Source organism: Symphalangus syndactylus, chromosome 12 (assembly GCF_028878055.3).
Source record: "Symphalangus syndactylus isolate Jambi chromosome 12, NHGRI_mSymSyn1-v2.1_pri, whole genome shotgun sequence".
Lineage (NCBI taxonomy): Eukaryota > Metazoa > Chordata > Mammalia > Primates > Hylobatidae > Symphalangus > Symphalangus syndactylus.
This window is the reverse complement of record NC_072441.2, coordinates 99,248,200-99,275,686: the sequence shown is the minus strand read 5'-3', so window position 1 is coordinate 99,275,686 and position 27,487 is coordinate 99,248,200. Positions and strand designations below refer to the sequence as shown.

The following is a 27,487-nucleotide window of genomic DNA, read 5'->3' as shown; positions in this document are numbered from 1 at the left end:
CTATTATAAAATTTTATTTACAAAAACAGATAGTGAGCTAGATTTGGCCCACAGGCAGTGGTAATTCACTGACCTTTGCTATAAAGGCTTGATAAATTTTATTAGTATTATTAATACAATGACTTACAAATAATCTTTAATACTTAACAAAGCAATATATTTTTTAACCAAGAACTAAGTATATACCTCATTTGCAATTATTTTAAAACAAATTTGCTTATGGGAGCAATGAAAAAAAAAACTTGCCTGTAAATCCTGGTGTAACTTAATTGAATTTTAAAGAAAAAGTTTTAACTACGGAGACTGACTGACATTCCATTGTTCTCCGTCCCTGAGGGAGAAATACGGCCAAAATGAAGAGCAATGTTCACAAAGGCTTGGTAGAAATAAGAGAAATTTGCTGAAATCTTCAACGTCTCCGACCTTTGTTCTCTCTTGGAAGGGCTTGGTTTGGACTCAGGACAGAGCTTACCTTGCAAAGCACAGTTCAGGGAAGGAGCAGCTGTAACAATGTTCCCTTAGGAGATGTTTGTCTATTGTGTTGCTCAGTGTCCATTGACATTGAATTGCTTTTGTTCGTTTCAGACTTCAATTCTAAAAAAAGTTTGTCTCTCCTAACAGATCAGTATACTTCCTTTTACCAAATGTTAGAGGTTACATATTGCTTATTTAGCTTTTTGCCTTGGTTATCTGTAAGACTGGAGTTAGATACAAGTGTCAATCATTATAATGCTTTGCATCTACTTGGGAGATACACTTTTTTTCCTCAATTCTTATTTTTCCAAAATGTCAAAGATTATCTTAAATGTTATTGCATAGGTATCTTTCATTGTAAATTCCTTCAGATGCTTTTTAGATCTACCTGAAATATAAATCAAAAATTATAAATAAAAGTAATTTGGTCATATTTGGCAAAAAGAATGCTGTTTTCTATGTAAAGCGCCTCCCAAAGTAGCAGATATATGAGTATAAATAAGATAAACTGTTAGTAAATCTTTATAAATAATGAAGTGTTTTGTAAATAAATATATTACAAGACAACATTATGATCTTTAGTTCTAGAGTTCAAGAAATCTGGGTTCCAATTCCAGCTGCTTCACAAGATCAGCTGCTCTGAATCTTAGTTTCATCATCTGTGAAATGACTATAATAGCTGTAACCATCTCACAGAATTGTTGTGAGAATTAAATGAAATAATACATATGATGTGCACATAGCACAATGTCTGGCCTATGATAAGCATTAAACATATATATTTGTTAGGTAGCTGTTATGGCATCTTAATTTTAATTTTTCCAGCAGTATCTCTGTCAAAATATAGGAAGTGTGGCCATTTGCTTAGCTCTTAATATGAGGTCCTAAAAGTTCATCTGAGCATCACTGATATTTTCTAAATCTATCCTCTCACTTTTTTGTCTAGTAGTTTTGAGTGATCCCCGACTGAGCAAATGAAACATGACTAACATCTGAGAACTTTGTTACCAAATAGGGTGGATAGAAGACCATCAAAAACATTGTTCAGGAGTTTTAAATATTTACCCACAATTTAAATTGTCTAATAATTTAAACCATGGGCTGCTTTTCATGCTGTGTAATTCTACTATTTTTCCATACAACTCCCCTATATCAGGGTTGGCAGCACTATTTACCTGAGCCAGTCTTATTTTACGTTTTGGTGACTTTGGTGAACTAAGGGAAGAGTGGAATGGCAAAATTTCATGACAAAATTTTGGTTTTGTACATAGACCTAATTCTGCTAATTCTTTACAATTTCCCCCTCACCTGTACTATCTAACTCTAAAATCTATAATTAGAACATGAATTTTATATTTTTTCTTCTAGTCTTTTTTTCTTTAAGAGGTAGTGACTGACAAGATAATAAAGCCCAAAGCGTTATGCTGACTAGGACCACTGAAGTTGGCAAAAAAAGGCCACAACAACAGCAAGAAGGCCCAGGATTTTCAGCAGAAAAGAAACTGAGAAATTAGATGAATCCTTTAGGGCCCGAGTCTTTAGTGGCTTCAGTATCCTTTGTTTCTGGGTGAAGATGGCACTCCTGGCTCCTTCCCATTGTCCAGGCCCAACCAGGCGATACTGATAGGAGTTGCAGGGTCCGAAATAGAGTCTCACAGCCAGTTTAGGATCTTTGAACAAGAGAGAGCAGAATTCTGGCTTCGCACCTATCTCTAAGGCGAGCTCGTCCAAGTAGTCAACATAATTGATCTGCAATGTCTGGCTCTGGCTTTCTCCAAACCTTAGTGAAGGAAGTAAAAAGGGAATATTCACAGTATGTTCTAAGTTTTCTAGAATATTAGGCATTCAAAACTGCTAAAGGAATGAAGGAATGAGTGAATATGTGAGTGAGTTTGGAATGAATCTCAGTGGAAAGTCTGAGTTTATCATACCAGGAGGCTCGTATCTCAGATTGAGAATACGCCCTCAAATAAAGAGCCATGAATTCATGGATGCTCTAGAAATGTGACAAGATTGGTAACCATTGTTTGGCATTTTTTAAGCAGTGGCAAATCTCCAGGCAAGGACATGCTAGCCAGGATGGCTGCAGGAATTCATGAGATAATGCATATGAAAGCATAGCTTGGTGTCTTGCTCAGAGGAGATGCTTAATATTTGCTTGTTAAATTACCAAAGTACCTGGCAGTCTGGATGGCATATAGTAGATACTCAATCAATGTTAGGTAAATTTGAATTTGAACATGAGAAAACTCCTTACACCTGATATAAGCCCCAAATCAACTTTCCAAGGGTACTCGATCACTTTTGAACCTCATTTTACCTCATCACAAAGCACAAATCCTTGAACCTTCACACCAACCCCTTCCCAATTTATTTTGATGGGGATTCTCTAAATTTTCACAGCTATTCAAGCTACTATCACCACCACTGTCTCATCCCATTCCCTCTCTGACCACAGAATGTAGGTGGCTTGAGAAGTTATGGAATCTGACATGGGCATCATATAAAACTGAAATGAAATTAAGCCAAGGAGAAGTGCTCTGATTTGGTACAATTCTTATCTTTAAGTATTTGGTTCTTAACCTAGTATGTATAAGAATCATTTAGGAAGAAGATAAAAATGCAAATTTTTAGCCTCACACACAGCGTTTCTGATTCAATCATCTGGGCTATAGCCCAGAAATTTGCATTTTACCAGGCAGCTAGGCGGTTCTTGTAAGTAGTTAGATCGCTGTACTTTGAGAAACACTGTTTCTTGTAAAGAATTAAAAAAAATTCTTACAGGTCAATTCTTTTTTCATTCCTTTTGATAATGTCCATCATCATAGTTCTCTCTGAGGGCAGGCTACACAAGCCTAAGGAATAAAAGGTTGGTTTGAATAGTAAGTTTGAGTCAATATCATTACTTTTTCTATTTGTTGATTCTTAAAATTAAACTCTGGATGTTGAACCATGTCATACCAGTCAGGGCTTCTGTGCTGCTGAACTTCAGGGAGTGCCACTCCCATAGCACTCTATGTGATGCTGTCCAGGGAGCACAGTCTATGGCATGGACTACAAGATAGAGAGGGCCAAGAGAAGAGGCTGGAAAAGGGAAGCGTGTCTGGGAGCCTGGCAGCCATGACTAGTGGTTTGGGCTCTATCCTGAAGGTGACAGGAGGCCCCAAATCAAATCAGTGGAAGAGTATTCTGAATGAAGTGAGAAGATCAGATTGATTTTTTGGAAAGATCTGTCTGGCTGCTGAATTTAGGAAAATGGATGCCAGGGAGGCAAGCCCAAAGTTGGGGAGACCAGTAAAGGGGCTGTTGAAATAAACCTGGTGAGAGATGAGAGTAGGGCCGTAGAGATAGGGAAAGATTGATGCAGGGGTTATTATCGTGTGCTCATGACTCCATCGCCTGCCCACAAGTGTCCCCTGAGCTTTGGATGTGTTGAAATATGGACAAGTCCCCTTGCCTAGAGTCATCAGACATCTCATATTCAAGTAGTCCAGACCTGAGCTCCTCACTGAAGCCCTCCTGTCCAGACTTGCATCATTTTCTGCACACCCCCTCTTTATTCACAGCAGTACTGTCCACCTGGTTTCCAATGCCAGAGATCTGTAAGTCCTCCTTGATTCCTCTCTATTTCTCTGACCTTCCCACATTGAACCAATCATAATGTCATGCTGATTTTTCCCTCAATGATTTCTCACATTTATGGCTTCCTTTCCACTTTGTATCTCTGCCCTGGCCCAGGATGCGTCATATTATAGCATAGGCTATTTCAGTAGCTTTCTCTTTCATCCCTGAGGCTGTAGTCTTTCCCAATTTCAAATCTATATTCCACACTACTGCTGAAACAGTCTATCTAAAGTGTAAATCTGCTAATGCCTGTTCCTTGCTTATAACCCTTCATTGGTGCCCCGGGCTGAAGAGCTTTCTAAAATGCAGATTCCAGGTCCCTTGGCCAGTCTTACTTAATCAGGGTCCCTAAGGATCCATCAGATGATTTTCACGTGTGGCCATATTTGGGAAGAACTGATCTATAATTTATAATCTAAGCTCCATAGCTTAGAATTTTGCATGTCTTACAAAATTCCTGTGTCCTGTCTCCTTCTTCTCCAAGAGTAATCGCTCATCTCTTTCTGCCTCATATGTCATGCTCTAGCAATGTCAAATAGCATGTGCCTTTCCATATGCATCATTGCCTCTATGCTTTTGTTCAGGCAATTCGCTTTTCTGCCCCTGAGAAATGCAGTTATCCAGGACATTTTCCTTTATCATGTGCCCTTCCCTTATTCTACCGTGATAAGTGCCCTTTCTGTCCTTCTCTGAGCACTCCATATATTACTCAATCAAAGCATTTGTCATGTTATGTTGAAATGATCTGTTTAAATTTCTCTCTGTCCCACTAGTTCCCAGCACAGGGCTAGGTATTCAGTAAGCTTTTGCTGAACAGAATTGAACCCTGGAGGCAGGGAGATAATACCGTTCTGAGGAGTATGAAGTGCTACACAGACACTCAGAAACCTTTTAATAATTTTATAACTTGTAGGGATTTGTGAGGTTGAGCTGCTCAGGTATTAAGAGTTAAATTGATTTGCAGATATGCTGAGGAATTTTTAAACAACACATAGGTAAAACCAGGAGACACAGATCTTTTTCTTAAACTTATCTCTCATGATTCAAAGAAAAGTTAACATGCACTTAGCTTTATGCCAGTTGAAATTCTCTTGACTGTCTAATATTTTAAAAGGATGATTGCAGGTATTTATTATTACTAAATTCCTGTATTTGTTATTCTTTGAATTCTCCAGTAACTTTTTAGAATGTTAGTCTTGTGAGAGCAGCCAAGGTTGTCAAACTTTTTCTTGGCAACCTTTTTATCTCAGGCAACCTTCTTATCATTATTGATAAACTTCACCAGATCTGAAATGCTTAGCCACTCACCTGCCTACACACTTACCTTTGAAAACTCTTGTCACCCAACGAGCTTGAAGTTCAGCAGTTGGGAAAATGGAACCTAGGGACTGGATGAGACCAATGCATGCAAGGGTTGACTTCTCCAGATGAGCGGGGAATATATATTTATACAGTGAGACCATATTATTCTCTACTTTAACAAGTGAATCTTCAAGGAAGGGAAAAGAGAAACTATATCCTGTTGCAAAAATGATGACATCAATGTTCTCCTCCACTGTTCCATCCTCAAAGATGGCAGAAGTTTCTGTGAGCTCTTTCACTGTAGATTTCACCTTGATGGCTCCACAGAGTAGACGACTTGGGACATCATCATTTAGTACAGGTTCCTTCATAATGTATCTGAGACATACAGAAGAAAAACATTCTGAAGGATCATTTGCTGAGGAATCTTGATATTTTTGGGGTATGGCTCTGAAAATAAAAGGGCTTTTCAAATATCTGTAAAACTCTAACTTAACTGGTTGTCTGTTCAAATCCTTATTTTCTGACTTAATTCTCATGTCACAAATGTCTCCCGTCAATAAATAAGGGGAAACATGTAGGCAATGTGAGTGAAAGAGATTTTAAGGAAGGAAGCATCCCCAAGGGCTTAGACAAAATGCCTGTGCCTATGGTCAATCCCCAAGTATTATGGTGGTTATTATACCATTTCTGTTTTCAACCTTTTTCATGCTATCTAGCTTTTATTATTTTGCTGTTTTATTTAACCCCTATTTGATCATAAGAAAGAAAAAATTTGCTAAATTTCCACTAGTTTTGAAATCTATGAAGGGATCAATGTGAAAATTAATGTATAAAATTAGGTTTGGTGATATTTGTTAATCCCAAATATCCATGGAGTCTCTGTTAGTAATAGCATGGATGTTGATGCAAAGTCCGCTTATTTTTTTTGTAGATTTGAGAACATTTTCTTTTTCTTTTTTTAATAGACAATACATGTCACTTATGTCAGATCTTAGAATATGGTAGTTACATGGCAGGCATTTGTTAAAAGATTCTAAAGCTCTTCTGTTTTTTTAAGGGAAGAAGCCTGTAACAACTCAAGCAAAAGAACCATTCATAACATTTGCTTGTGCTTAAATCACTAACATATAACTTTGACGTCAACAGAGATTTGTCTTTTAGCAAAGAAGAAGGAATGTGTTTTCAAAGGTTTCCCATTGGAAGAACCTTCATGCTATAGGGTTAGCAAAGCATAAATTATTAGATGGAGAATTACATGTTTCCCACCACATCCCTCTGAAAGGCAGGTCGTAGTCTCTTGAAACAGTTTTCTCCAATGTTAGATGACTCTGGGCGTTAGAAAGTTCTCCCCTAGTTTTGCTTTCTGGAGCAGCTTATAACACTTCTTCATCTTCTTAAGTATTTTTTAAAGGCATACAGAACAAATTTAGAATCCAAACTCCAGGACCTATAAGGTACTCATATTGTCAGATTGTAGTTTTAACTACCGTCTTAGCAATTTGAATCTTTGTTAAGGGAGACACCTTCAGACAACTTTGCTCACCAACGAGTATACCATTAAAAAAGCAAAATAACTCTACTTGTTTTGAGGCTCAAGGCCATAATTTTCATGGTTGAACCACCGATTCATCTGTTGTTCTATCATCCATTTTACAGCTGTTCGTGGCAGTACATTGCGGAGCATAGAACGAAACCGGGTGTGGAACACTGAGTCCCAAGGATAGCCATCTTCAGAGATACGGCTCATGACCCAGGTGCCATGCCTGGTGCTGATAAAAACCTGGCAAGCAAAAAGAAATGCAGTTTAAATTAGGGCATTGTCCCATTTAGGAGGAATCTACTATGAAGGTCATGTATCACATGTGTAGCCCCAGAATTTACAGAGGTTCTCTTTTAAAGATGATTGACCTCAATATAAAGTACCTCCTAAATAGGGGTACCCAGTGGCATTTACGCTGATGCAGGAAGACTGCAACAAAGTCTTGAGAACTTCATGGAGACATCAGAAAGTCTTTGGGCTAACTCTGATGACAAAATCCACAAGTCTTTCCCATGTTTACAGTTGTGGTTTGCTGCTCCTTAAGAGAAAGTTCCTCCCTCCCTCCCCTCATGTTTTCCACTCACCTAAGTTTCTTCTATAGAGCAGGTAGAATGATTATAATCCTTGGAAATGTTTGATTATAGACTAGTGACTACACAAGTATAAGCGTATGCATCTGAATATCCCTGGATGGAGAATAACAAGGGAAATAATCTTCCTTCCATATTTAAAAGACTTTATTATTGTGTGTGTGTGTGTGTATGTGTGTGTGTGTGTATGTGTGTGTGTGTGTGTGTGTGTGTGTGACAGGGTCTTGCTCTGTTACTCAGGCTGGACTGTAGTTGTGCAGTCATAGCTCATTGCAGTCTCGACCTCCCAGGCTCAAGTGATCCTCCCACCTCAGTATCAGACAAGTACCACCACATCCAGCTAATTCAAACAATTTTTTTGTAGAGACGGTCTCACTATGTTGCCCAGGTCGGTCTCAAATTTCTGGGCTTAAGCAATCCTCCTGCTGCAGCCTCCCAAAGTGCTGGGATTACAGGCATGAGACATAGTGCCTGTAATATATTTTAAAAGTTGAAAACTCTGAACTTATACTGTGATTCTCTTTCTCTTAAAGTGCACATCTGAATCCTCTTTCAGATGTATTCTTTACCTTGTTTACGAAGATTTCCCTTGTTTCCAAAATGTACATTTAATCTCTTTTCAAATGTGTATTTTGCTGTGTTTACTGTTACTCGCCCATTGGCCAAATGCATACTTGAACTGCTTCTTAAATTTTTACATACCATCCAGTAAGTTTTTGTTTAAGGCTATACTTGGTAAACACATAAGATTCACTTGTAAGGTAACCAATTTACTTAAGAGGTTTGGATACAGACTGCTTGGGTTTGAATCCCAATCACACTACTGTGGGTGAACTATTTCAATCTGTGTTGCCATGGCTGAATTATTTCAATCTCTCTGTGCCTCAGTTTCTCTCTCTGTAAAACGGGGGTATTAAGAGTACCTACCTCGTGGCATTCTTGTGTAGATTAAATGAGGTGGTACATATAAAGTACTTGAAATATTGCCTGGCAAGTGATAAGTACTGCTAGCTGTTATTTTGTAAAGTTAGGCTGGAAAAGAGGAGTTTCATACAATGCCTTATGTCTGGAGTGAACCAGAATTTGGAGACAAATTTTGTGGGGATGGGCCTTACATTCCTTGCTTGTGAAGTAGCACCTATACCAAGCATTCCTGTATTGCTGGTCTGTGTGTGGTATATACCTATGTTGTGAATTTCTCCTGCCGTTGCCCTTGTAGGCTGACTTGGCAATACTTTGATTGGATATTAGATACGAAAATACTTTCATTAGTGTCTCTTTCCATTACTTACTGTCCCCTCTTCTTTGTCAGGGGCAAACCATGTTTCAAATGGAATGCTCTGCCTGTTTGATTCACTCTTTTTCTGTTGTGACCCTCCCTACAGCAGGGGAGTCTAACCTGCCTTAGTGACACTAGCTGCAACAGTGAGAGAAACATGAGGATTTAGGCTCAGGCTGCTTTCTCTGAGACACATGCTTTAGGTCAAAGGCCAGAGATTTGGATTTTGGTCAGAAGTATGTAAATGACTAATATGGTTTGGCTGTGTGTCCCCACCCACATCTCACCTTGAATAGTAATCATCCCCACGTGTCAAGGGCAGGACCAGGTGGAGATAATTCAATCATGGGGGGAGGTTTCTGCCATGCCGTTCTCCTAATAGGGAGTAAGTTCTCACGAGATCTGATGGTTTTATAAGGGGTTCCCCCTTCGCTCTCATTCTCGCTCCTGCCACCCTCGTAAAGAGGTGCATTCCGTCATGATTGTTAGTTTCCTGAGGCTTCCCCAGCCATGCCAAACTGTAAGTCAATTAAACCTCTTTTCTTTATAAATTACCCAGTCTCAGGTATGTCTTCATAGCAGCGTTGAGAATGAACTAATACAACGATGCAGCACCATCCCATATGATCTTGAGTGGTGCTTTTGGATTGTGGTAGAGGGTGCCGTATCCTTATAAAGGTGAATTTCTTTTAACAGAGCAGTGCACACTCAGAATTTTGGTGAGTTCAGGTTGTAATTTCAAGTTTTGCAGATGCACCTAGTTCCGTTCCTAGCATGTATAGCTCCTGTAAAGTCTCTGGTTAGTCTTTTCACAGAAGGCTTGAGAGTATATTACTCTGTGTAAAAGGTTTTATCATAGTTATAGATTTATGTTGCTACTCTAATAAATATTGAAGAGATTAGTGCAGATGAATGATTATAATCCTGGAAATGTATGATTATAACATTATATTTGGAGGAATCTACTATGTAGGTGATGTATCACATGCATAGCCCTAGAATTTACTGAGGCTCTGTTTTAAAGATGATTGACCTCAAAGTGAAGTACCTCCTAAAAAGGGGGCGCCTAGTGGCATTTACACTGATAGAGGGAAATGGCAACAAAGTCTTTTGCACTCTGTGCAAAAGATTAAGGAGCTGTAAGGCATGCAAATAGAGCCAAGGTAGTTTCTTAATATTGAATCTCGCACCATAAGTCTTTCTGTAGGGCAAGACCCATACGAGGAACTGGTTCTTGCCATCTAAGATTTGATATCTTTGGAATGAAGAGATCTAAGTCCAAATCACTAGTCTGACAACATGCAGTAGTCTAGGATGGATCTTCACTTGGCTGACTGCTATATTAGCTCCTCACATACTGCCCCATTACACACTGTTCCTAAGGCTTTGCGGGTATTCCTAGCATGAAAGAGCCTAGAGCTGGTACTCTCACTTTCCGGCTCTGCTCTGCTCCAGGCTGTCACAGTTCCTGCCTCCTCACTTGTTCTTCACACTGAGGCGATAAGTGACAAGAGGTTTATTTTCACAAAGTGAAGACTTACTGGGTCTAGTAAGTCTCTTTCTGGTGTTAGTGACCTGCTCTGTTCCCGGGCTGGCACTAACTGACTGACAGATGACTCTGACAGGTTCCAATATAACCCTTTCATTAACCTGCTGGGCAGGTGTCATGTTTGCTTGTAATTTTTGCCACTGGGTATCTAGAGTCCTGAAGCTGTAAGACTCAGGATGGAAATGATTTGTTGGTTGTGCATAAGGCCATGGTAAGCCCTGGGTGGCCAGAGATATCAGGCTGAAAGAGCTAGGTAGGGTAAGAGTGATTGGGCATCTGGTTCAGGCCTTCTTGAGAGGGGATACTTTGGGAGAGGACGTTTAGTGATTTTCCCCTTCTTTGCCTAGGTCTGTCCTTGCAGAAGGAGTTTATTTTTTGCTATTCCTGACCACCACTGTCAGCAGCATCATCATGTAATGAATGTTTGACTTTTTGGCAGCTCAGCTGGTGTCATTCCTGAGCAGGTGCAAAGATGACAGTGGTTAGAAGGCCTCAGGAAGCACCTAAATATCTATGATTTTAGTTGAGAGACCTACTATCTATTTAATCTTTCTTTTCATAATATTTAGGTAACTGAAGGTTATCTATATTTCAAATATAATTCAAATATGCACTAAATTTCTAAAAGCCCCCTCCAGAATATGAACAGATTAACCTCTCATTAAACATCCAGGTAGAAACAAGGCCTCTTGGCTGGGTGTGGCTGTGCATGCCTGTAATCCCAGCACTTTGGGAGGCTGAGGCGGGCAGATTGCTTGAGTTCAGGAGTTTGAGACCACCCCGGGCAACATGGCAAGACCCTCATCTCTACAAATATATGAAAATTAGCTGGGTGTGGTGTGGCATGTGCCTGTAGTCCCAGCTACTCAGGAGGCTGAGATGACAGGAAGATTGGAGCCCAGGAGGTCAAGGCTGCAGTGAGCCATGTTGACGAAAGGCCTCATGTATGGAAAATCATCTGGTCAAAAGTTCCCATTTTAAAAATGAGGGAGCCATCGCTCAGAGAAGTGAAATGAATCACTCTAGGATTCATGGCTGGTTAGTGACAGAGCTAGGAGGTAAACTGGTTTCTTGACTTCCAGATTTTCTATGATGCCACAATGAGCTACCAACCAATTAGTTAATGAGGATTGGAGCCACGATTATATGGCTGGGATTCTCCAGTATGGCATTCCCAATCCTCCCCTCCAGGTACATGGTAAGCAGAGAGCATCACACCTGAGCAGCATTCTTACTCAGCTCAACAGCAATATCTGAGCCCGAGTTTCCCATTCCAATCACCAGGATGCGCTTTCCCTCAAATCCATCTGGATGCTTGTATTGGCGGCTATGGAAATATTGGCCTTTGAACTTCTCAATACCTTCAGGGGGAAGAATAGAGAAGTCTATGAACTCCAGAGCAACTATGTCAAGCTAATTTTCAATAAAATTGCATTTGCCAGCTTTTCCTTTCTGGAGTCAATAATTTGTTTTGCCTCTTCTCCTCTATAGGAGTAAAGCACATGAACAAACTTAGGTACCAGACCAGGTGGGGGCCTGTAATCCCAGCGCTTTGGGAGGCCTAGGCGGGTTGATTGAGCCCAGGAGTTTGAGACTAGCTTGAGCAGCATAGCGAAACCCTGTCTCCACAAAAATACAAAAATTAGCTGGGCATGGTGGCGCATGCCTGTGGTCCCAGCTACTCGGGTGACTGAAGTGGGAAGATTGCTTGAGCTTGGGAGGTAAAGAATGCAGTGACCCCTGATTGCATCAATGCACTCCAGTCTGGTTGACAGAGTGAGACTCTGTCTCAATACCAAAAAAAAAAAAAAAAAAACACAAGACCAAAGGGGTTGATTTTTGATTTCAGAGACTGCAACTTAACAGCTGCAGTTTCTCTATCAGAGACAAACAAATGGTGATGAATACAGCAGGACCAGATACTGTCTTCTGGCTTCCCATTATACTATTTTGGACTATATAATGACACTTGACACTTTAATATCACATATTAGGCAGGGTGTGGTGGCTCAAGCCTGTGATCTCAGCACTTTGGGAGGCCAAGGTGGGCAGATCAACTGAGGTCAGGAGTTTGAAACCAGCCTGGCCAACATGATGAAATTCTGTCTCTACTAAAAATACAAAAATTAGCCAGGGGTGGTCATGCACTTGTAATCCCAGCTACTTGGGAGGCTGAGGCAGGAGAAATGCTTGAACCTCTGGGAGATGGAGGTTGTGGAGGTTGCAGTGAACCGAGATCATGCCACTGCACTCCAGTCTGGGTGACAGTGAGACTCCATCTCAAAAGAAAAAAAAATCACTTATCAGATACTCTTAAATATTTCTTAAGCACATTATGAAGTGCTATTATAATTGTGTAATAGTTAGAATACAATTTAGCAATCTTATTTTCCAAAAGTAAACTAAAACTAAAAACCAGTCACATAAGAGTTGGTTTCCATATTGTGTAAGTCAGTGACTTGCTAGTGGTTAATCACAGACAAGCTTCTCTGTGTCCTTTCCTAGTTACTACTTTTATGCTTCCCAGAAACACATGACTTTATAAAGTATTTGCCATTGATGGTGGGGTTGCTTGAAAGAATCTTTAGATTATTAGTTCTCAAAGTGTGGTCACATGGCCAGCAATATCAGCATTGCCTGGTGTTAGAAATGCAAATTCTCAGCCTCATGTCAGAGCTACTGTCTTAATTTGTCTTCTATTGTTTTTAACAAAATATCTGAAACTGAATATTTTATGGGGGAAGGAAGTTATTTCTTCTGGCACACAATTGTGGAGGCTGAGAAGTCAAGGTTGAAGGGCTGCATCTGCTGAGAGCCTTCTTGCTGGTTTGGACTCTGAAGAGTCCCAAGGCAGCATAGGGCATTGCATGGTGAGGGAGCCAAGCATGGTAACATGCTAGCTTAGGTCTCTATTCCTCTTCTTATAAAGCCACCAGTTCCACTCCTGTGTAACCCAATAATCCATTAACCCATTTATCCACAAATGGCTTAATCCATTCATGAGGGCAGAGCTCTTATGACTCAATCACCTCTTAAAGGCCCCACCTCCTCATACTGCCCCATTGGGGATTAGTCTCAATATGAGTTTTGGACAGGACATTCAAGCCATAGCACCTATTGAGTCAGAAATACAGAGGGTGGGGCCTAGCAATTTGTGCTTTGAAAAGCCCTCCAGGTGACTCTATTTGAGAACAATTGCTTTAGATGAGCAGGCCTTAATCCTGACTATATATTAAAATCACCTGAGCAAACTTTCATTGCTCTAACCCTACTCCATAGTGTTTGAATCTTTGGGGGTAGGTCCCCAGGCCATCAGGGCTTTAGAAGCTCCCCAGATGATTCTAATATGAGGCCTGGACTATGAACCACTATATTACATATTTTCCTAAGGGCCTTGGGAAAGAAGTGTGTTCTCTGAGGAAAGACTTGGGTGGACCAGAACAGCTGGATGCAGGGTTCTATTCCTGCACTTCTCTCCCCATCACTAACTTGCAAAGCATTTCTTTCTAGGAGCTCTCCCCTTGTGTGTGAGCATGGACCTGTGAAAAAGGCTCGGTGTTTGGCAGGGTAGAAAAAGGCCAACGCAGGCACATGGCTAAAAGGGCCTCTCCAACAGAGAACCAGTTTGATGTGAATTCTCTAAAATTATGCCAAGGACTTAGTGACTTCCAAGGAAGTTGGCTCTGAGATCTATGTGTGATGAAGACTCAGAGGCCAATAGAAACAAAGATGGTGTTTGGTGTCTTTCATCTTTCTAGCTCTGTCTCAATCTTATTGAGCCAAGTTGTGCCCAGTTGCAGCAATGAATCCTGCTTGTCAATATAAACTACATATAAAGTACCTGGAAACCTACTCCAAAAAGCTGGGAATCCCAGCAGGTCTCACCTGGAAATGACTTCAGTGGGATATGAGGTAGAATGTGGTGGCCACTGCAAACCATAACTGCATCAAAGACAGCACTCTGCTCCTTGCCGTTGCTCTGAGTGACAACTTTCCATTGGCCAGAGGATGAGAAATCTGGACATTTTCTCACACTAAGGACAGTTGTCTTGAAGAAACACAGAGAAGGCATCATTGAGAATTACTCCAGGATAACATGGGCCAAGTGTGTCCTTCTCATTGCTGCTTCGTGCAAGAGGCCTGACTCAGCAGTGGGACTAGTCTGTTAAGGGTGTTGAATGCTGAATAAGGACTTGAAAGAAAAAAGCAAGTTCTTATGAAAACTGTCAGAATCCAGATGGAGTCACTAATGTTAAGAAACCCGACAAATAGAAGCGGGAAAGGCCAGAAAGAGCGGATTCTCATGGTGTGTGCCTGATAACAAAAAAGACTACAAAAACCACCACCTTGCACAAAGACCATCATAATCTTACACAAAAATGACTTCTACAAGAACATCTGCTCAGTAACTGTCCAATCTTGGCCTGGCATCACCCCTGTTATTGCTCTTTATATAATTATTTCAAAACAATTATGTAATTATATTTTTTCCCCATTTAAAAACCTTTATCTTCCTTTAACTCCCTGAATACACAAATAGTTTACCGTGGCATGTACATTCTCATTACAATGCTCTATTACCAAATAAATTTCTTTTAAAGAACTTCTCTCTGTCATTTGATAGTCTGAACAAGGAAACAAACTAATTCAAGTGATCATGCAATTGGCATATGTCAGGAACGTTTTATGTAGCCGCCTCTTTGTGGACTTTGTATTAGAGAAGATATTTCACGCAAAACACTTTGCAGAGTGCCTGACACATGGTCAGCACTCCACTGAATGATAGTTTTTAACATTTACTATTTTTAAAACAGAGTACATCATGTGAGCAAGACAGTTCATGATCTCGTTTGAATAAAATGATTTATTGGTTCATTGATTTTTTTAAATGTAGCCCACTGGAGGTCTGTTAATTTTTATAATTGTACATAAATGTTTCATATCTGCTGGATTAAGAAACAACGTCAAGTGGAAGCAAAGTTTATACAAGAGGAATGGCATGCTTCTCATTTGCAAGTATTTTAGTCTTTTATATATCTCAAATTTTCAGACATTTTTCCAACTGCTGTGTTGGTAATTTTTAAGTTGTCTCAATTTTAAAAATGTATATGGAATATTAGTAGAAATCTTGTAAAAGGGCTTTAAATATCTGGGCAGTTTTCAGATGAAAGAAAAGATTTCAGATGGTAGTTCAAAGTAGTATATTAACTAAGTGCTATAGATCCTTGCTATTCAAAATGTGATTTGAGGACCAGGATCTTCAGTATCACTTGGAAGCTTGTAAGAAATGCAGAATTTCAGAACTTACCCCATACCTATTAAATTAGAACCTACATTTTTAACAAGATATCCAGGTGATTCATGTCCACATTAAAGTTTGAGAAGCACTGATGTAGATTACATTGACAATCATAAGCAACAGGGCTTGTTACAGTTTGCCTGCTTCTCGAGTTGAGCTCTAACACCTATGACTTACACCAACTCAGAGACCAATAAACAGAAACCAGTCTTCCCAACCCCTCTTCACTCTCCAAAAAACAAAAGTAGCAGTAACACAATAACCAAGAGAAACGACTCCCTTGCAACTCTAACGTGATCTTTAAAAGAATGGAATAGAAGTTATAGATCATAAGAAGGCAATATATTTGTTAAGTAGATTGATAGTTAAGTGCACAAAGTTACAAAACCTTCTGGTATACATAATCTGTTATTCACAAGTTAGATCTACCAGGAATTGGTGAAAAACTACATTAGGAGAACTGGACATTTTAATGGAATTTATAAATACGAATTTTCATCAAAATTTACTATTGTAAGTTGATATTATATAAGCCTAGCATTAGAATTACTAAGAAAATGAGATGTATTAAAAAATAAGCCTCACTAACAATTATTTATCCAGAAATGTTAGTTATTTACTTTGAGACAGGGTCTCACACTGTTGCCCAGGCTGGAGTGCAGTGGCACAATCTCCACTTATTGCAGCCTTGACCTCCCAGGCTCAAGCGATCCTCCCTTCTCAGTCTCTAGAATAGCTGGGACCACAGGTGGGTATCAACATGCCTGGATAATCTTTTAAAATTTTTTTGTAGAGACAGATTTTCACAGTATTGCCCAGGTTGGTCTCAAACTCCTGGGTTCAAGTGATCTTCCTGCCTCAGCCTCCCAAAGTGCTGGGATTGCAAACTTGAATCACCACACCTGGCCAAGAAATGTGACTGATATTTTATTTTCTAAGCATAGTAGCTATTTCTCAAAGTATAGACCATTGATAAAAATTCTGCATGCTTAATGAAAATATTGTTTTTTGTTGATTTTGAGGAAGCACAGGAAAAGGTAATTCCAAGTGTTTTTCAAAATGATCTGGCCATCTTTAGGTTGCAAGAGATTGCATTCAGAAAAAAATGATAAGCAAAAATACTTGCCACAGCCTTCTAGTATGAACAGAGACCAGTGAGTTTATTTAATACGCATCTAAGAAATCCCATTTCTATGAAGAAGCTAAGAAAACAAAACAGCGATTTAATTTTGGTATATGCCCTTTCAAGGCAAATGAAGCTAGGTGTATTCAATGATAACAGATATTAGTTTAAATGAATTTTTGAGGCTGGGTGCGGTGGTGCACACCTGTAATCCCAGCACTTTGGGGGACTGAGGCGGGTGGATCACTTGAGGTCAGGAGTTCGAGACCAGCCTGGCCCAAATGGTGAAACCTCGTCTCTACCAAAAATACAAAAATGAACCAGGCATGATGATGTGTGCCTGTAATCCCAGCTACTCCAGAGGCCGAGGCAGGAGAATCACTTGAGCCTGGAAGGCAGAGGTTGCAGTGAGCTGAGATCATGCCACTGCACTCCAGCCTGGGCAACAGAGTGAGACTCTGTCTCAGGGAGAAAAAAAAAAAGTTTTGACATCAATATATTATTATTCAAACCTTTAATTTTAACAGATGATTTTCCTCTTCAATTAATGTATATAATCTATAATATCAAGGGTAATGACACTATTTTTTGGGTTTTATATGAGGCTGTTATATTTCAACAAATACTTAGAATGGGATACTTCATTCATAATTGCTTTCATTATCAGAGTCACTTTTCTATTTAAATATGAGCTGAACTAAAGTAGAGAAACCCATTTCCCCAAAAATACAATACCTGGAACTGAATATATTTTAACAGATCAAATTTTTTAGCAAAAATCCTGAAATATTCCAGAAGTTTAGAATTATGCAGGAAGTTTGGAAAATCTTCAGGCATTGGAAAGTCACTGAAACAGGACATTTCTTTGCTGGTGTTGGTAACGACAGATTGATAGATACTCGCTCGGCCATCTTCCACATTCTCCTGAAGGATCAAATAAAATAATTAGTGATAATGACGCATTCAAAAATTTTTTGTTTGTTTTTTACTCTTTCTACATCTAACCCCTGGGTAATGTGATTGTCTTTGGTTGCTGCAGTGTGACGACAATGTTTAGGTAATGAGTGCAGTCTATGTGTTCCATCAATCATTCTGTGATGACACCAGTTTGTTGCCTGCCTGTGACACTCACTGTGAGGGGTAGGGGTAATATTGGCAATAGTGAGGTTGGGGACAGGGACAATTATTTTGGCACATTGCAAGATACTAGCATCCTAGGTCTCTACCTATTTAATGCTAGTCTTTGTGACAACCAGCTTACTTCCTAAATTCCCCTTGGGGAGGCTGTAATAACCACTACCTCTTTAGAAACCAATAAACCCTAGGACACTGGGCAGAGAGCATAATAGAGAATTCCAGTGTTATAAAATGAGTACTTTTGGAGGAAGAGAGTTTGCAAATTTTGGTTTGAATCCTTTTACACAAATCAATCATTGTCAAGTGATAAAGGTGAGTAGCACTGATACAATCAAATCTTTTTTTTTTTTTTTTTTTTTTTTTGAGACAGAGTCTCACTCTGTCGCCCAGGCTGGAGTGCAGTAGGGTGATCTCGGCTCACTGCAAGCTCCGCCTCCCAGGTTCACGGCATTCTCCTGCCTCAGCCTCCCAAGTAGCTGGGACTACAGGTGCCTGCCACCACGTCCGGCTAATTTTTTTTTTTGTATTTTTTAGTGGAGATGGTTTCACTGTGTTAACCAGAATGGTCTCAATCTCCTGACCTCGTGATCCACCCGCCTCAGCCTCCCAAAGTGCTGGGATTACAGGCACCATCATGCTTGGTTCATCCACTGCAACTGGCCAGAATCAAGATTTAAATGGTAGCTTTGCTATAATTTCAAGTAACTTGGTAAAAGCTTATCAGGTTAAGGTATGCTAGCTTTCTAGGTAGTTAGAATTTAGTATGGTGTTATTGTTAACTATATATATTAAAATCCAAAGAGAGTTTGCACTAGAATACAAGGGGGTTTCTGTCTCATATACAAGGATACAATAATCTGAACTCTGGATAAACAAATCACGGTACAGTGTTTTATTTTCAAACACTGGCTTCAAATGGCATAATACTGATGTCAAACTGATGTGTAAACCATTTCTGGATGTTTCAGCATGATTGAATGTAATGTCATTGGCAAGACAATGAGTTTCTTAATCAAGTTCTCAAAATGGGAAATATTTTATGAAGCAAAAAAATACTATTTTTTCTCAAGACCAGATTATTATTGTTATTATTATTTTTGAGACAGGGTCTCATTCTATGGCCCAAGCTGGAATGCAGTGGCATGATTATGGCTCACGGCAGCATCAACTTCCTGGGCTCAGGTGATCTTCCCACCTCAACCTCCCAAGTAGCTAGGACTACAGCCTCATACCACTACACAGGCTAATTTTTAGTATTATTTTTTTTTTTTTTTGTAGAGATGAGGTCTTACTATGTTGCCTAGGCAGGTCGGAAACTCCTGAGCTCAAGCAATCCACCCACCTCAACCCCCAAAAGTGCTGGGATTACAGGTATGAGCCACTGTGCCCAGCCCCAAGACCAAATAATTTTATGAGTAGTATAGAGTAAATAGGAGGGTTCTGGAGTCACACTAACTGGGTTGATGTCCTAATTCTGCCACCTTTAATGGCTTTGTGACCATGAGCAAGTTACATAGGTCAGTTTCCTCATTTTCCTCTGTAAAATGGAGCTCATTGATAACTTAAACATGCAACAATTGTTTCAAGGCTTTAATGAGAGTGAATAAAGTGCTTAGCAGAATCCCTGGCCCAAAGTATATACTTAAGAATATTTATCCCTTTTCTGTTATTATTGGCCACTAGAGTTAAATTTACTAAGCCAGCCACTGTTTTGAATCAGTTAAACTAAGACTGTTACACTACAGCCAAAATGCTAGTTTTTGAAAGACCCAACAATTTGGCTTAAAAATGTGGTTGGCTCCTCTATCAGGTCAATTTTAAGGGAATTTTGATTGATGAGAAGAGCTGATTTGATGTCTGAGGCCCTACAGTAATCTTAGGGCCAGGGCAAAACTCGCCTTTGGGAGATTTTACTTGTGTAGTCTGTCAGCAAACAATAATGACCTCACTATTTTTCTGAAGATCAAGTGATAATCCCTTTTTTTTTTGAGACAGAATTTTGCTCTTGTTGCCCAGGCTGGAGTGCAATGGCATGATCTTGGCTCACTGCAACCTCCCCATCTTGGGTTCAAGTGATTCTCCTGCCTCAGCCTCCTGAGTAGCTGGGATTACAGGTATGCGCCACCATGCCCAGCTAATTTTGTATTTTTAGTAGAGGCGGGGTTTCTCCATTTTGGTCAGGCTGGTCTCGAACTCCCAACCTCAGGTGATCCGCCCGCCTCAGCCTCCCAAAGTGCTGGGATTACAGGCGTAAGCCACCGCGCCCAGCCAAGTGATAAACTTTTATTGTTGGGTTAATTGGCAAATAGCAGCTAAAAAAGACCCCCTTGTCTTTATATGTGCTTCCTTCTACATTTAGTTTGCTGAAGTAGGCATCTGTGTATTTAAACAAATCTGGGTAAAATTGGCGTAGTTTTCCTAGTTATGAAGAGATGATTAACATTGATTTAATAGACAAGTATGTATCAAATGCTTGTCCTGACCAGGGTCTGAGCTTGGAGTTAGGGATAAGATGCTAACAGTACGAACATAGTTTATATCTTTATGGAGCTTATTGTTATATTAAAATGCACTTGAACTTTGGAGATCTGAAAGTGGAGACAGAGGGTTTATTGTCACTCAAGAGGAGGACAGAGACACAGTTTTCAAAACAGATAAATTTAACTCACATATTTACTTAAGTACTAGTACTGCCTGGATAATGTATTTAAGCATAAATATAGTCTGAATTTCCTTATGTATAGAATTTGCTATAATTTGTTTAACATAAATTATCACATAATAAAGAATTCTTCTAATATAGAATTTTCAGAATGTCAGAAAACTCTAGCAAACCAAGTTAATTCAGATAGCACTTATTTAGAATTTATGATCTTTTGATCACGAGCTGAATTGAAGTTTATGTTTGACTTCATGACAATAAAAAGGTTGTAAACACTAAGTTTAAAGAAGATTATAAGGGTAATATTTAATCTACTCAAGCAAGGAAATTTATTTTATTATTATTATTATTTTTTTCATGGAAAAACCCTCTTGTTTATTTGATTAAACAAAATTAAAATAAGCTGCATAGGAACAATTTTAAAGTCCAAAGAGATACCAACTTTGTTTTAAGGCTGTAGTAGCTGATACAGCATCTCCTTGCTACCTCCTCCAGCCTTCTCTGTGGACCACAGTGATACATTCAGAAGCTTGTTAGCTAACACAAGAATTTTTGAACACTTTTCCATTGTTTCTTCACCTGCTCATTGGCTGTCATGTCTGCGGCCTGCAATAGTAACATTTAAGATTTAAAATGTGAAAGCCAAGAGGAGGGGCGAAAAAAACCAAAACCAACCAACCAAAAACTCACTTTTGCCTAAAGGTTTGGGGGGAAATCTTCATTTCCCCACCCATCTACTGAATCGATGGGATTCACATTACCACGGCAATGCCCATTTAAAAGTGGCAAATGGCAGTCAGCACCCCACCCCGTACAGGCTTGCAGTGTGGTTTCTGCGGCCAGGGGAGTTACTACCGTAGTGCATATTCCTTATATCATGTCTGCCTTGGACAAATACAAATTAAGAGGTTTAACTTAGTCATTCTAACATAAGGCAACTTGCCCACATTAATTCCCCCAATTCTGTTTATTAAAAAAAAAAAGACAAAAAGACTCAACCAAGTCACATGTTTTACAGTTAAAAATTAAAGCATTTTGCTGACGCGGCATGAGAGCTAATGGACAGTATTAAGCAAGATTCAGTTTAACAACCCTCCCAGCCACCCAAGTATAACTAACATGCTAGTTAAAAAACAACACCCCTTACCCACCCACCCTTACCTGCATCGATTTTAGGAGAAAAGAGAAAAAAAGAAAGGAATCTTACCACCCTAAAAGCAAGAAAGCCCCAGAAATGTGAAAAATCTTCCTCTGAAGAAAGGCAACTACACAGACTGCTAGAAACGCAAAGAATTACAGAGTTACAGAGCTGGTTATTTGAAGAAAGTAAACACTTTGCTACACACTTCAACATTCAGTCAGTGTGCTCTGAGATAGAATCTTAAGAAAAATACTACCTGAGCTTGTAAGTTAATACAATCGTTAAAAGGAGGTCTAAGACCATGTGCATACACAAAAGTTTTAGAACCATTATTGGTTAAATGATGATGGAAAATATCCCACCAGGCTGGCTTGTTAACCTGTAAGATCAGTTTTAAAAATAGACATCATTGAGGTATTTCTTCACCATGACATTTATAAGCCCCTCATGATAATGACAGTGGTCTTAGGACCCTCCCCTCTTACAAACAACCAAAAATTAAGGCAGAAGAGAGGTGGGAGGGTCAATACAGTATATCCTGGTAATGTGCTTCTCAACTTTATCAAGTATTTAATAAACAAGGAAAAAAAACCCGTCAACATGTTACCTTTCGTAGAAAAAAATCAAAACACAAAACAAAAGAGCAATACACACTTCAACAGTCACTGCTCAGTCAAAACAGTGATTGTTGTAACATCATGTTGATGAACGTCCTGCTGGGTCCAGAGAGCTACAAATACAATCATGAAGTCGAGAGGATTCTCATTCCCTTCAAATATTTGATGTTTCCAAGAACTAGAGCTTTAGAATTGCTCCTAAAGGGTATTATTTGCAGACATTCGAAATACAGATAAAATACTTTTCTCTTTTTTTTTTTTTTTGAGACGGAGTCTCGCTCTGTCACCCAAGCTGGAGTGCAGTGGCGCGATCTCGGCTCACTGCAAACTCCGCCTCCCGGGTTCACGCCATTCTCCTGCCTCAGCCTCTCCGAGTAGCTGGGACTACAGGCGCCCGCCAACACGCCCGGCTAATTTTTTTGTATTTTTAGTAGAGACGGGGTTTCACCGTGTTAGCCAGGATGGTCTCGATCTCCTTACCTCGTGATCCGCCCGCCTCGGCCTCCCAAAGTGCTGGGATTACAGGCTTGAGCCACCGCGCCCGGCTAAATATTTTTCTCTTGAAGAGAAAGAGACCTAAAGGTCTTTATTTGTAGTTAAGTCCTCCAATAGGTCAGATTAACCAGTAGTTTCATAATACTGAACAACAGTAATGGCATGCATAATTCTTTTTGAGGGGGAAAAGCCAGATTGCTAAGAACTACTTGGATTTATGACTACATTAAGCAAGGAAATTTATAAAGCAGAAACAGATTTACTTATTATAAATGTGAATTACAAAAACTTACGAATTTAAACTTTTTCTTTGTGAAACATCATTATATTGACCCTTACCAATCAATATTTTTGCTTTCATGGGTAGTTATCATAAGCAGTTAGAAAGAATAAAATTGCCTTTCTTTAAGAATATTCTGTGATTCTATCATTTCACTCAGATGGACCTTACATCTATCTGCTCTGTTACTTGAATTGAATATGATTGAAACTCTTCTTATTTCCTTGTCCTACAATTAGAGGCAAAAATTGCAATTCCCAAATGCCAGTCAGTGGACCAGTTGCATTAGAAGATGGGTCCAGATGTGTGGTGGCACAAGGCTGTAATATCAGCTAAATCGCTTGAACTCGGGGTGGAGGTTGCAGTGAGCCGAGATTGCGCCACTGCCCTCCAGCCTGGGCAACAGAGCGAGACTCCATCTCATAAAAAAAAAAAAAAAAAAAAAAAAAAAGAAAAAAGATGGGCTCAGATTTCTGTATTTTAGAAGCTCTCCCTATCTGCTTCTGCACAATGAACTTTGTGAACCACATCTCTATTAGAGTATTGCTATCTTCTGTCATCTTTCATTAGGCTGGTGTCTCCCTTGATCACTGGCCTTGATCACTGATAGAGCCCCCTAATTAAGCTCCCTGGCTCAGGTATTTACCACTTTTTTTCTGCTGCTTTCAAGGTAAAGGGTATACACTCATTGGCAGTATGTTTGGAATATTGGATCTTGGGGGAGCCATATTTTAAGAGAGAAAGCGATATTTCAGATTGAACTTAGAGGAAGAAAACCAAGATTGAGATATGTTTAGCGAGTATTACATGGAAATTAAAATAACTAAACATATACATCTGGAAAAGGAGGAGATCCAAATCCAAATATTAAAAGAAAACCCACAGGAAAAAAAATGTACATGGTAACTCCCACGTGAATACAAGGTATTAGGAACAATAAAGGAAACAGAGAAGGTTAGCGGCTGAAAGAAGATCATGTTTTCCTCTATCAATACTTCAGCAAGGTTATTAAGTGTGAGAGCTCCAAAATTGTAAACCCTCATTTTCTTCCCGCCACCTATGTTCCCCTGAGCAAATTCTTTATCTGAAAACTGTTTCTTCTTAATATGTAAATAAAGATAATCATAATACATACTTCCTAGCAGTATTGCAAAGAAAAGAAGGCGATGCTTGCCAAGTGCTTCCCGTTGCTGGAAACAGAACGAAAAATATATGCTAATTACCTACCTGTCCCATGGTCCATATGTGCCACTAGGGGGTGCTGGAGAGTTTGGAAGAATTCTGTATTGTCTGGGTTGGGTATAGGACAAGGATTCTTAAATTTATTTATTGTTAACTTGTCACCACCAAATATGTTAAGTAATCTCAGGATTTGTGTAAATATAAAAATTAATAAATAACCCATTTAAAAAATTGCTTCTGGATGGTAGAGTAGTGAAAAGGCAAAGTTTACCAGGGAAGGGCATGGGGCTCCCAGCATCCTTCTTGGAAACTCCCAGTCACCTGGTAACCAAAACCCTCACATAGCCCTAGTGCAGGCAGCCTGTGAAATTTTGCTTATTTTATGTTTCACTCTGCAGGGATACTCTTTGGACTCTTTGACTTCGTTGAGTGGAGACAATAGTTTACATTCCTCTTTTGGATATAGTTTTGAGAGAAATTTGAAATGTGATACTGTTACAAGTTCCACAGTTATATACTTAACCTTTAATATTCAATAAAGCCTAATTAATCAGGTTTTAATACAGTTTTTCTAGTGAATAGGAAGGTATCTCTAACCTGAAATTTTAGATACAGGCAAAAGGATAGTTGGAGCAATATTTTACCCCAGAAAATACCTTCTTAGAATTCATCAAATCATATTGTTGGCAGACTATTCAAACTAACTCTTGTCTCTTTTGCTGACAATAAATCTGTGGGATGTGAGTATGCAAGGATTTTGGTATACTGGGGGAGGGAGGTTGTGGAGCCAATCTCCTGCATATACCAAGGACCAACTGTAATTTCTACATTTCTTGTTTAGGTTAAGAATCTACCTGGGAGCAAAAAAAAAAAAAAAAAAAAAAAAAAATTCCAGCTGAAATCTACATGTGAACCTAGAGTGGACAAAAATATCTTTGGTTAAGACAGGAATGACCATCATATCACCATCCCAGGAAAAACTAAAATGATGTTAATCATCAGCTTTTAATAAGAAATGAATGTGATTTAAGCTGTTTTCCTTTTTGCAAAGCTACCTGTCTTATAGAAGAATCAATTTCTCCCTTCTCCCTCATTAACTCTGAGTGTGTTTAGATGGTAGAATGATCAGATTTTTAAATTAGGTGTTTGTGTAACAATTACCAAATTTGTCTTATCATAGGACTCATTTGAGATGTTTATTAAAAACCCCCAGAAGATTTTGATTCAGTAGATTTGGGATGGTGCCCACAAATCAGTAATTTTTTTTTTTTTTTTGGTGGCAGATTTAACCAAAGGAATCAATATCTTTAAGAAACTCTCCACGGCTGGGCATGGTAGCCTGGGCGACAGAGTAGGACCCTGTCTCAGAAAAATATTAAAAAGAAAAGAAAAGAAACCCTCTAGGTGTGGTTTATGGTCATATGTACTTGAGAAGCCTAATGTTACATGTTAAAAAAGATCCCTGTTGGCATGAGATTCAATTTGAACTGACAAAGCACGAGCAGGTCCTGGATCACCTTGCCATCCTCCTAACTAGTCAGCCTGCAGTGAGAGCCCTTTGTATGGTCTCTGCTGATATGAGTTTGATTTTCATGTATTCAAACCTTTTGTTCCCATCTGGAATATTCTTATGTGTTTTAATATCTCAGAGATACCTGATTACATAATTCTAAAGTCAATGCTTTTGGATTCTGAACTTAAACTTTTGTTTAATCTTTTTGAGCAAGAACGCAAGTTAGGGCATGGTTGTAAGTCAGGGCTTATCTGTTTAGAAGTCATGTAGGCCCTGGTTTGGAGGCCAGTTCCTCCAGTGTGTGGCCCTGGCCATCTCACTTAACCTCCCTCACTTTCAGTTTGCTCATCTATAAAATATATAGTTATTATTAGTAGCTAACATTTATTGAACTCTATTATGAGTCCGGAACTTAGATCTAAGTTCTTTATATGAATTATCTCCCTTAATCTTCAAAATAGCACTATGAGGTAGTCACACTTTCCTGTTATTATATCCATTTATAACTGGGTAAATTGAAACACAGGATGTAAATAACTTGTTCAAGATCTCACAGCTAGAAGGTGGTAAGCTACTACCTATTGAGAGGTTGTGGGAAGGAATAATTGTAAATCCTTAGAGCTATCTATCTATGCAAATTTCTAATTTTTATACAAATTGTGAAGGACAGTGATATGGTTTGGCTTTGTGTCCCCATCCAAATCTCATCTTGAATTGTAGTTCCCACAATCCCCACATGTCGTGGGAAGTACCTGGGGGGAGGTAATTGAATCAAGGGGGCAGCTACCATCATGCTGTTCTCATGATAGTGAGTGCGTTCTAATGAGATCTGATGGTTTTATAAGGGGCTTTCCCCCCTTTGCTCAGCACCTCTCTTTCCCACTGCCATGATTGTAGGTTTCCTGAGTCCTCCCCAGCCATGTGGACCTGGGAGTCAATTAAACCTCTTTCCTTTATAAATCACCCAATCTCAGTATTTCTTCATAGCAGCATGAGAATGGACTAATATAGACAACTAGCATTATCAATATTTGGTTTGATTAATAGAATAAATTTAATAAAACATTTAACAAAGAGTTTCACAGCAGTTATACTAGAATGTCATTGATAAAGCTCAGTAAACAAACATGGTTCATTTGTCAGAGAAAAATAGTAATGATAAGAGCATGGTCTCTAAGGAAGCATTTGGTTTAATAATTGAAACAGAAGTGATATCTTGAGAAGAATCCCTGTTACTTCTATTTTTGTAAAATGTTCTCTAATATTAGTGTATTAAAGAATGACAAAAGTATGGTCTGTAAGACAATTGCTGAATCCAAAACAAGAGATCTTTTACATGCCTGGGTCGGCTACCTGGGTTGGGTTAGTATTGACGGGAGGAGAGATGCCAGCCTATGACTTCAGTTCCATTATGGCCACATCAATAAATAGAAATAAATCTGATCAAAGTTGTTTAATAAATTTCTCAATATGACCCATCAGTAACTACGATTCACCCTGAAATAACAACACAACCTGTTCAAGACCCAAGAAAATCTCACTTACTTTGAACCTCCACACTCCTCCAATATCTTCAGTTCTCTCAAAGCAAGTCGGCTCAAGTCCCTCATCCACACAGCACTTCAGAGAAATCAGGCCACTGACCCCAGCTCCGATCACAGCTACCTTCTTTGCCAT

The 27,487-nt window shown here is 39.2% G+C and overlaps 1 protein-coding gene across 1 annotated transcript; it reads right to left on the bottom strand.

Moving 5' to 3' along the window:
- Positions 1-27,487, bottom strand: FMO2 (flavin containing dimethylaniline monoxygenase 2). The gene is made up of 8 exons (XM_063627224.1): positions 27,356-27,487; positions 17,519-17,707; positions 14,247-14,409; positions 11,580-11,722; positions 6,984-7,183; positions 5,423-5,778; positions 3,257-3,329; positions 1-2,254 (listed from the first exon to the last, which is right to left on the bottom strand). The coding sequence occupies exons 1-8, from the start codon at positions 27,485-27,487 to the stop codon at positions 1,903-1,905; spliced, it is 1,608 nt and encodes a 535-aa protein (XP_063483294.1). The 3' UTR covers positions 1-1,902.

What these genes read in the sequence shown, in the direction of transcription:
- FMO2 (XM_063627224.1), bottom strand. Translation starts at nt 27,487, where the DNA reads ATGGCAAAGAAGGTAGCTGTGATCGGAGCTGGGGTCAGTGGCCTGATT. An exon ending in CCCACTGAAGTCATTTCCAG is followed by an intron (nt 11,723 to 14,246) that starts GTGAGACCTGCT and finishes TTCCCCCTGAAG; the next exon opens with GTATTGAGAAGTTCAAAGGC. An exon ending in AATGAAAAAAGAATTGACCT is followed by an intron (nt 2,255 to 3,256) that starts GTAAGAATTTTT and finishes TCCTTCACTAAG; the next exon opens with GTTTGGAGAAAGCCAGAGCC.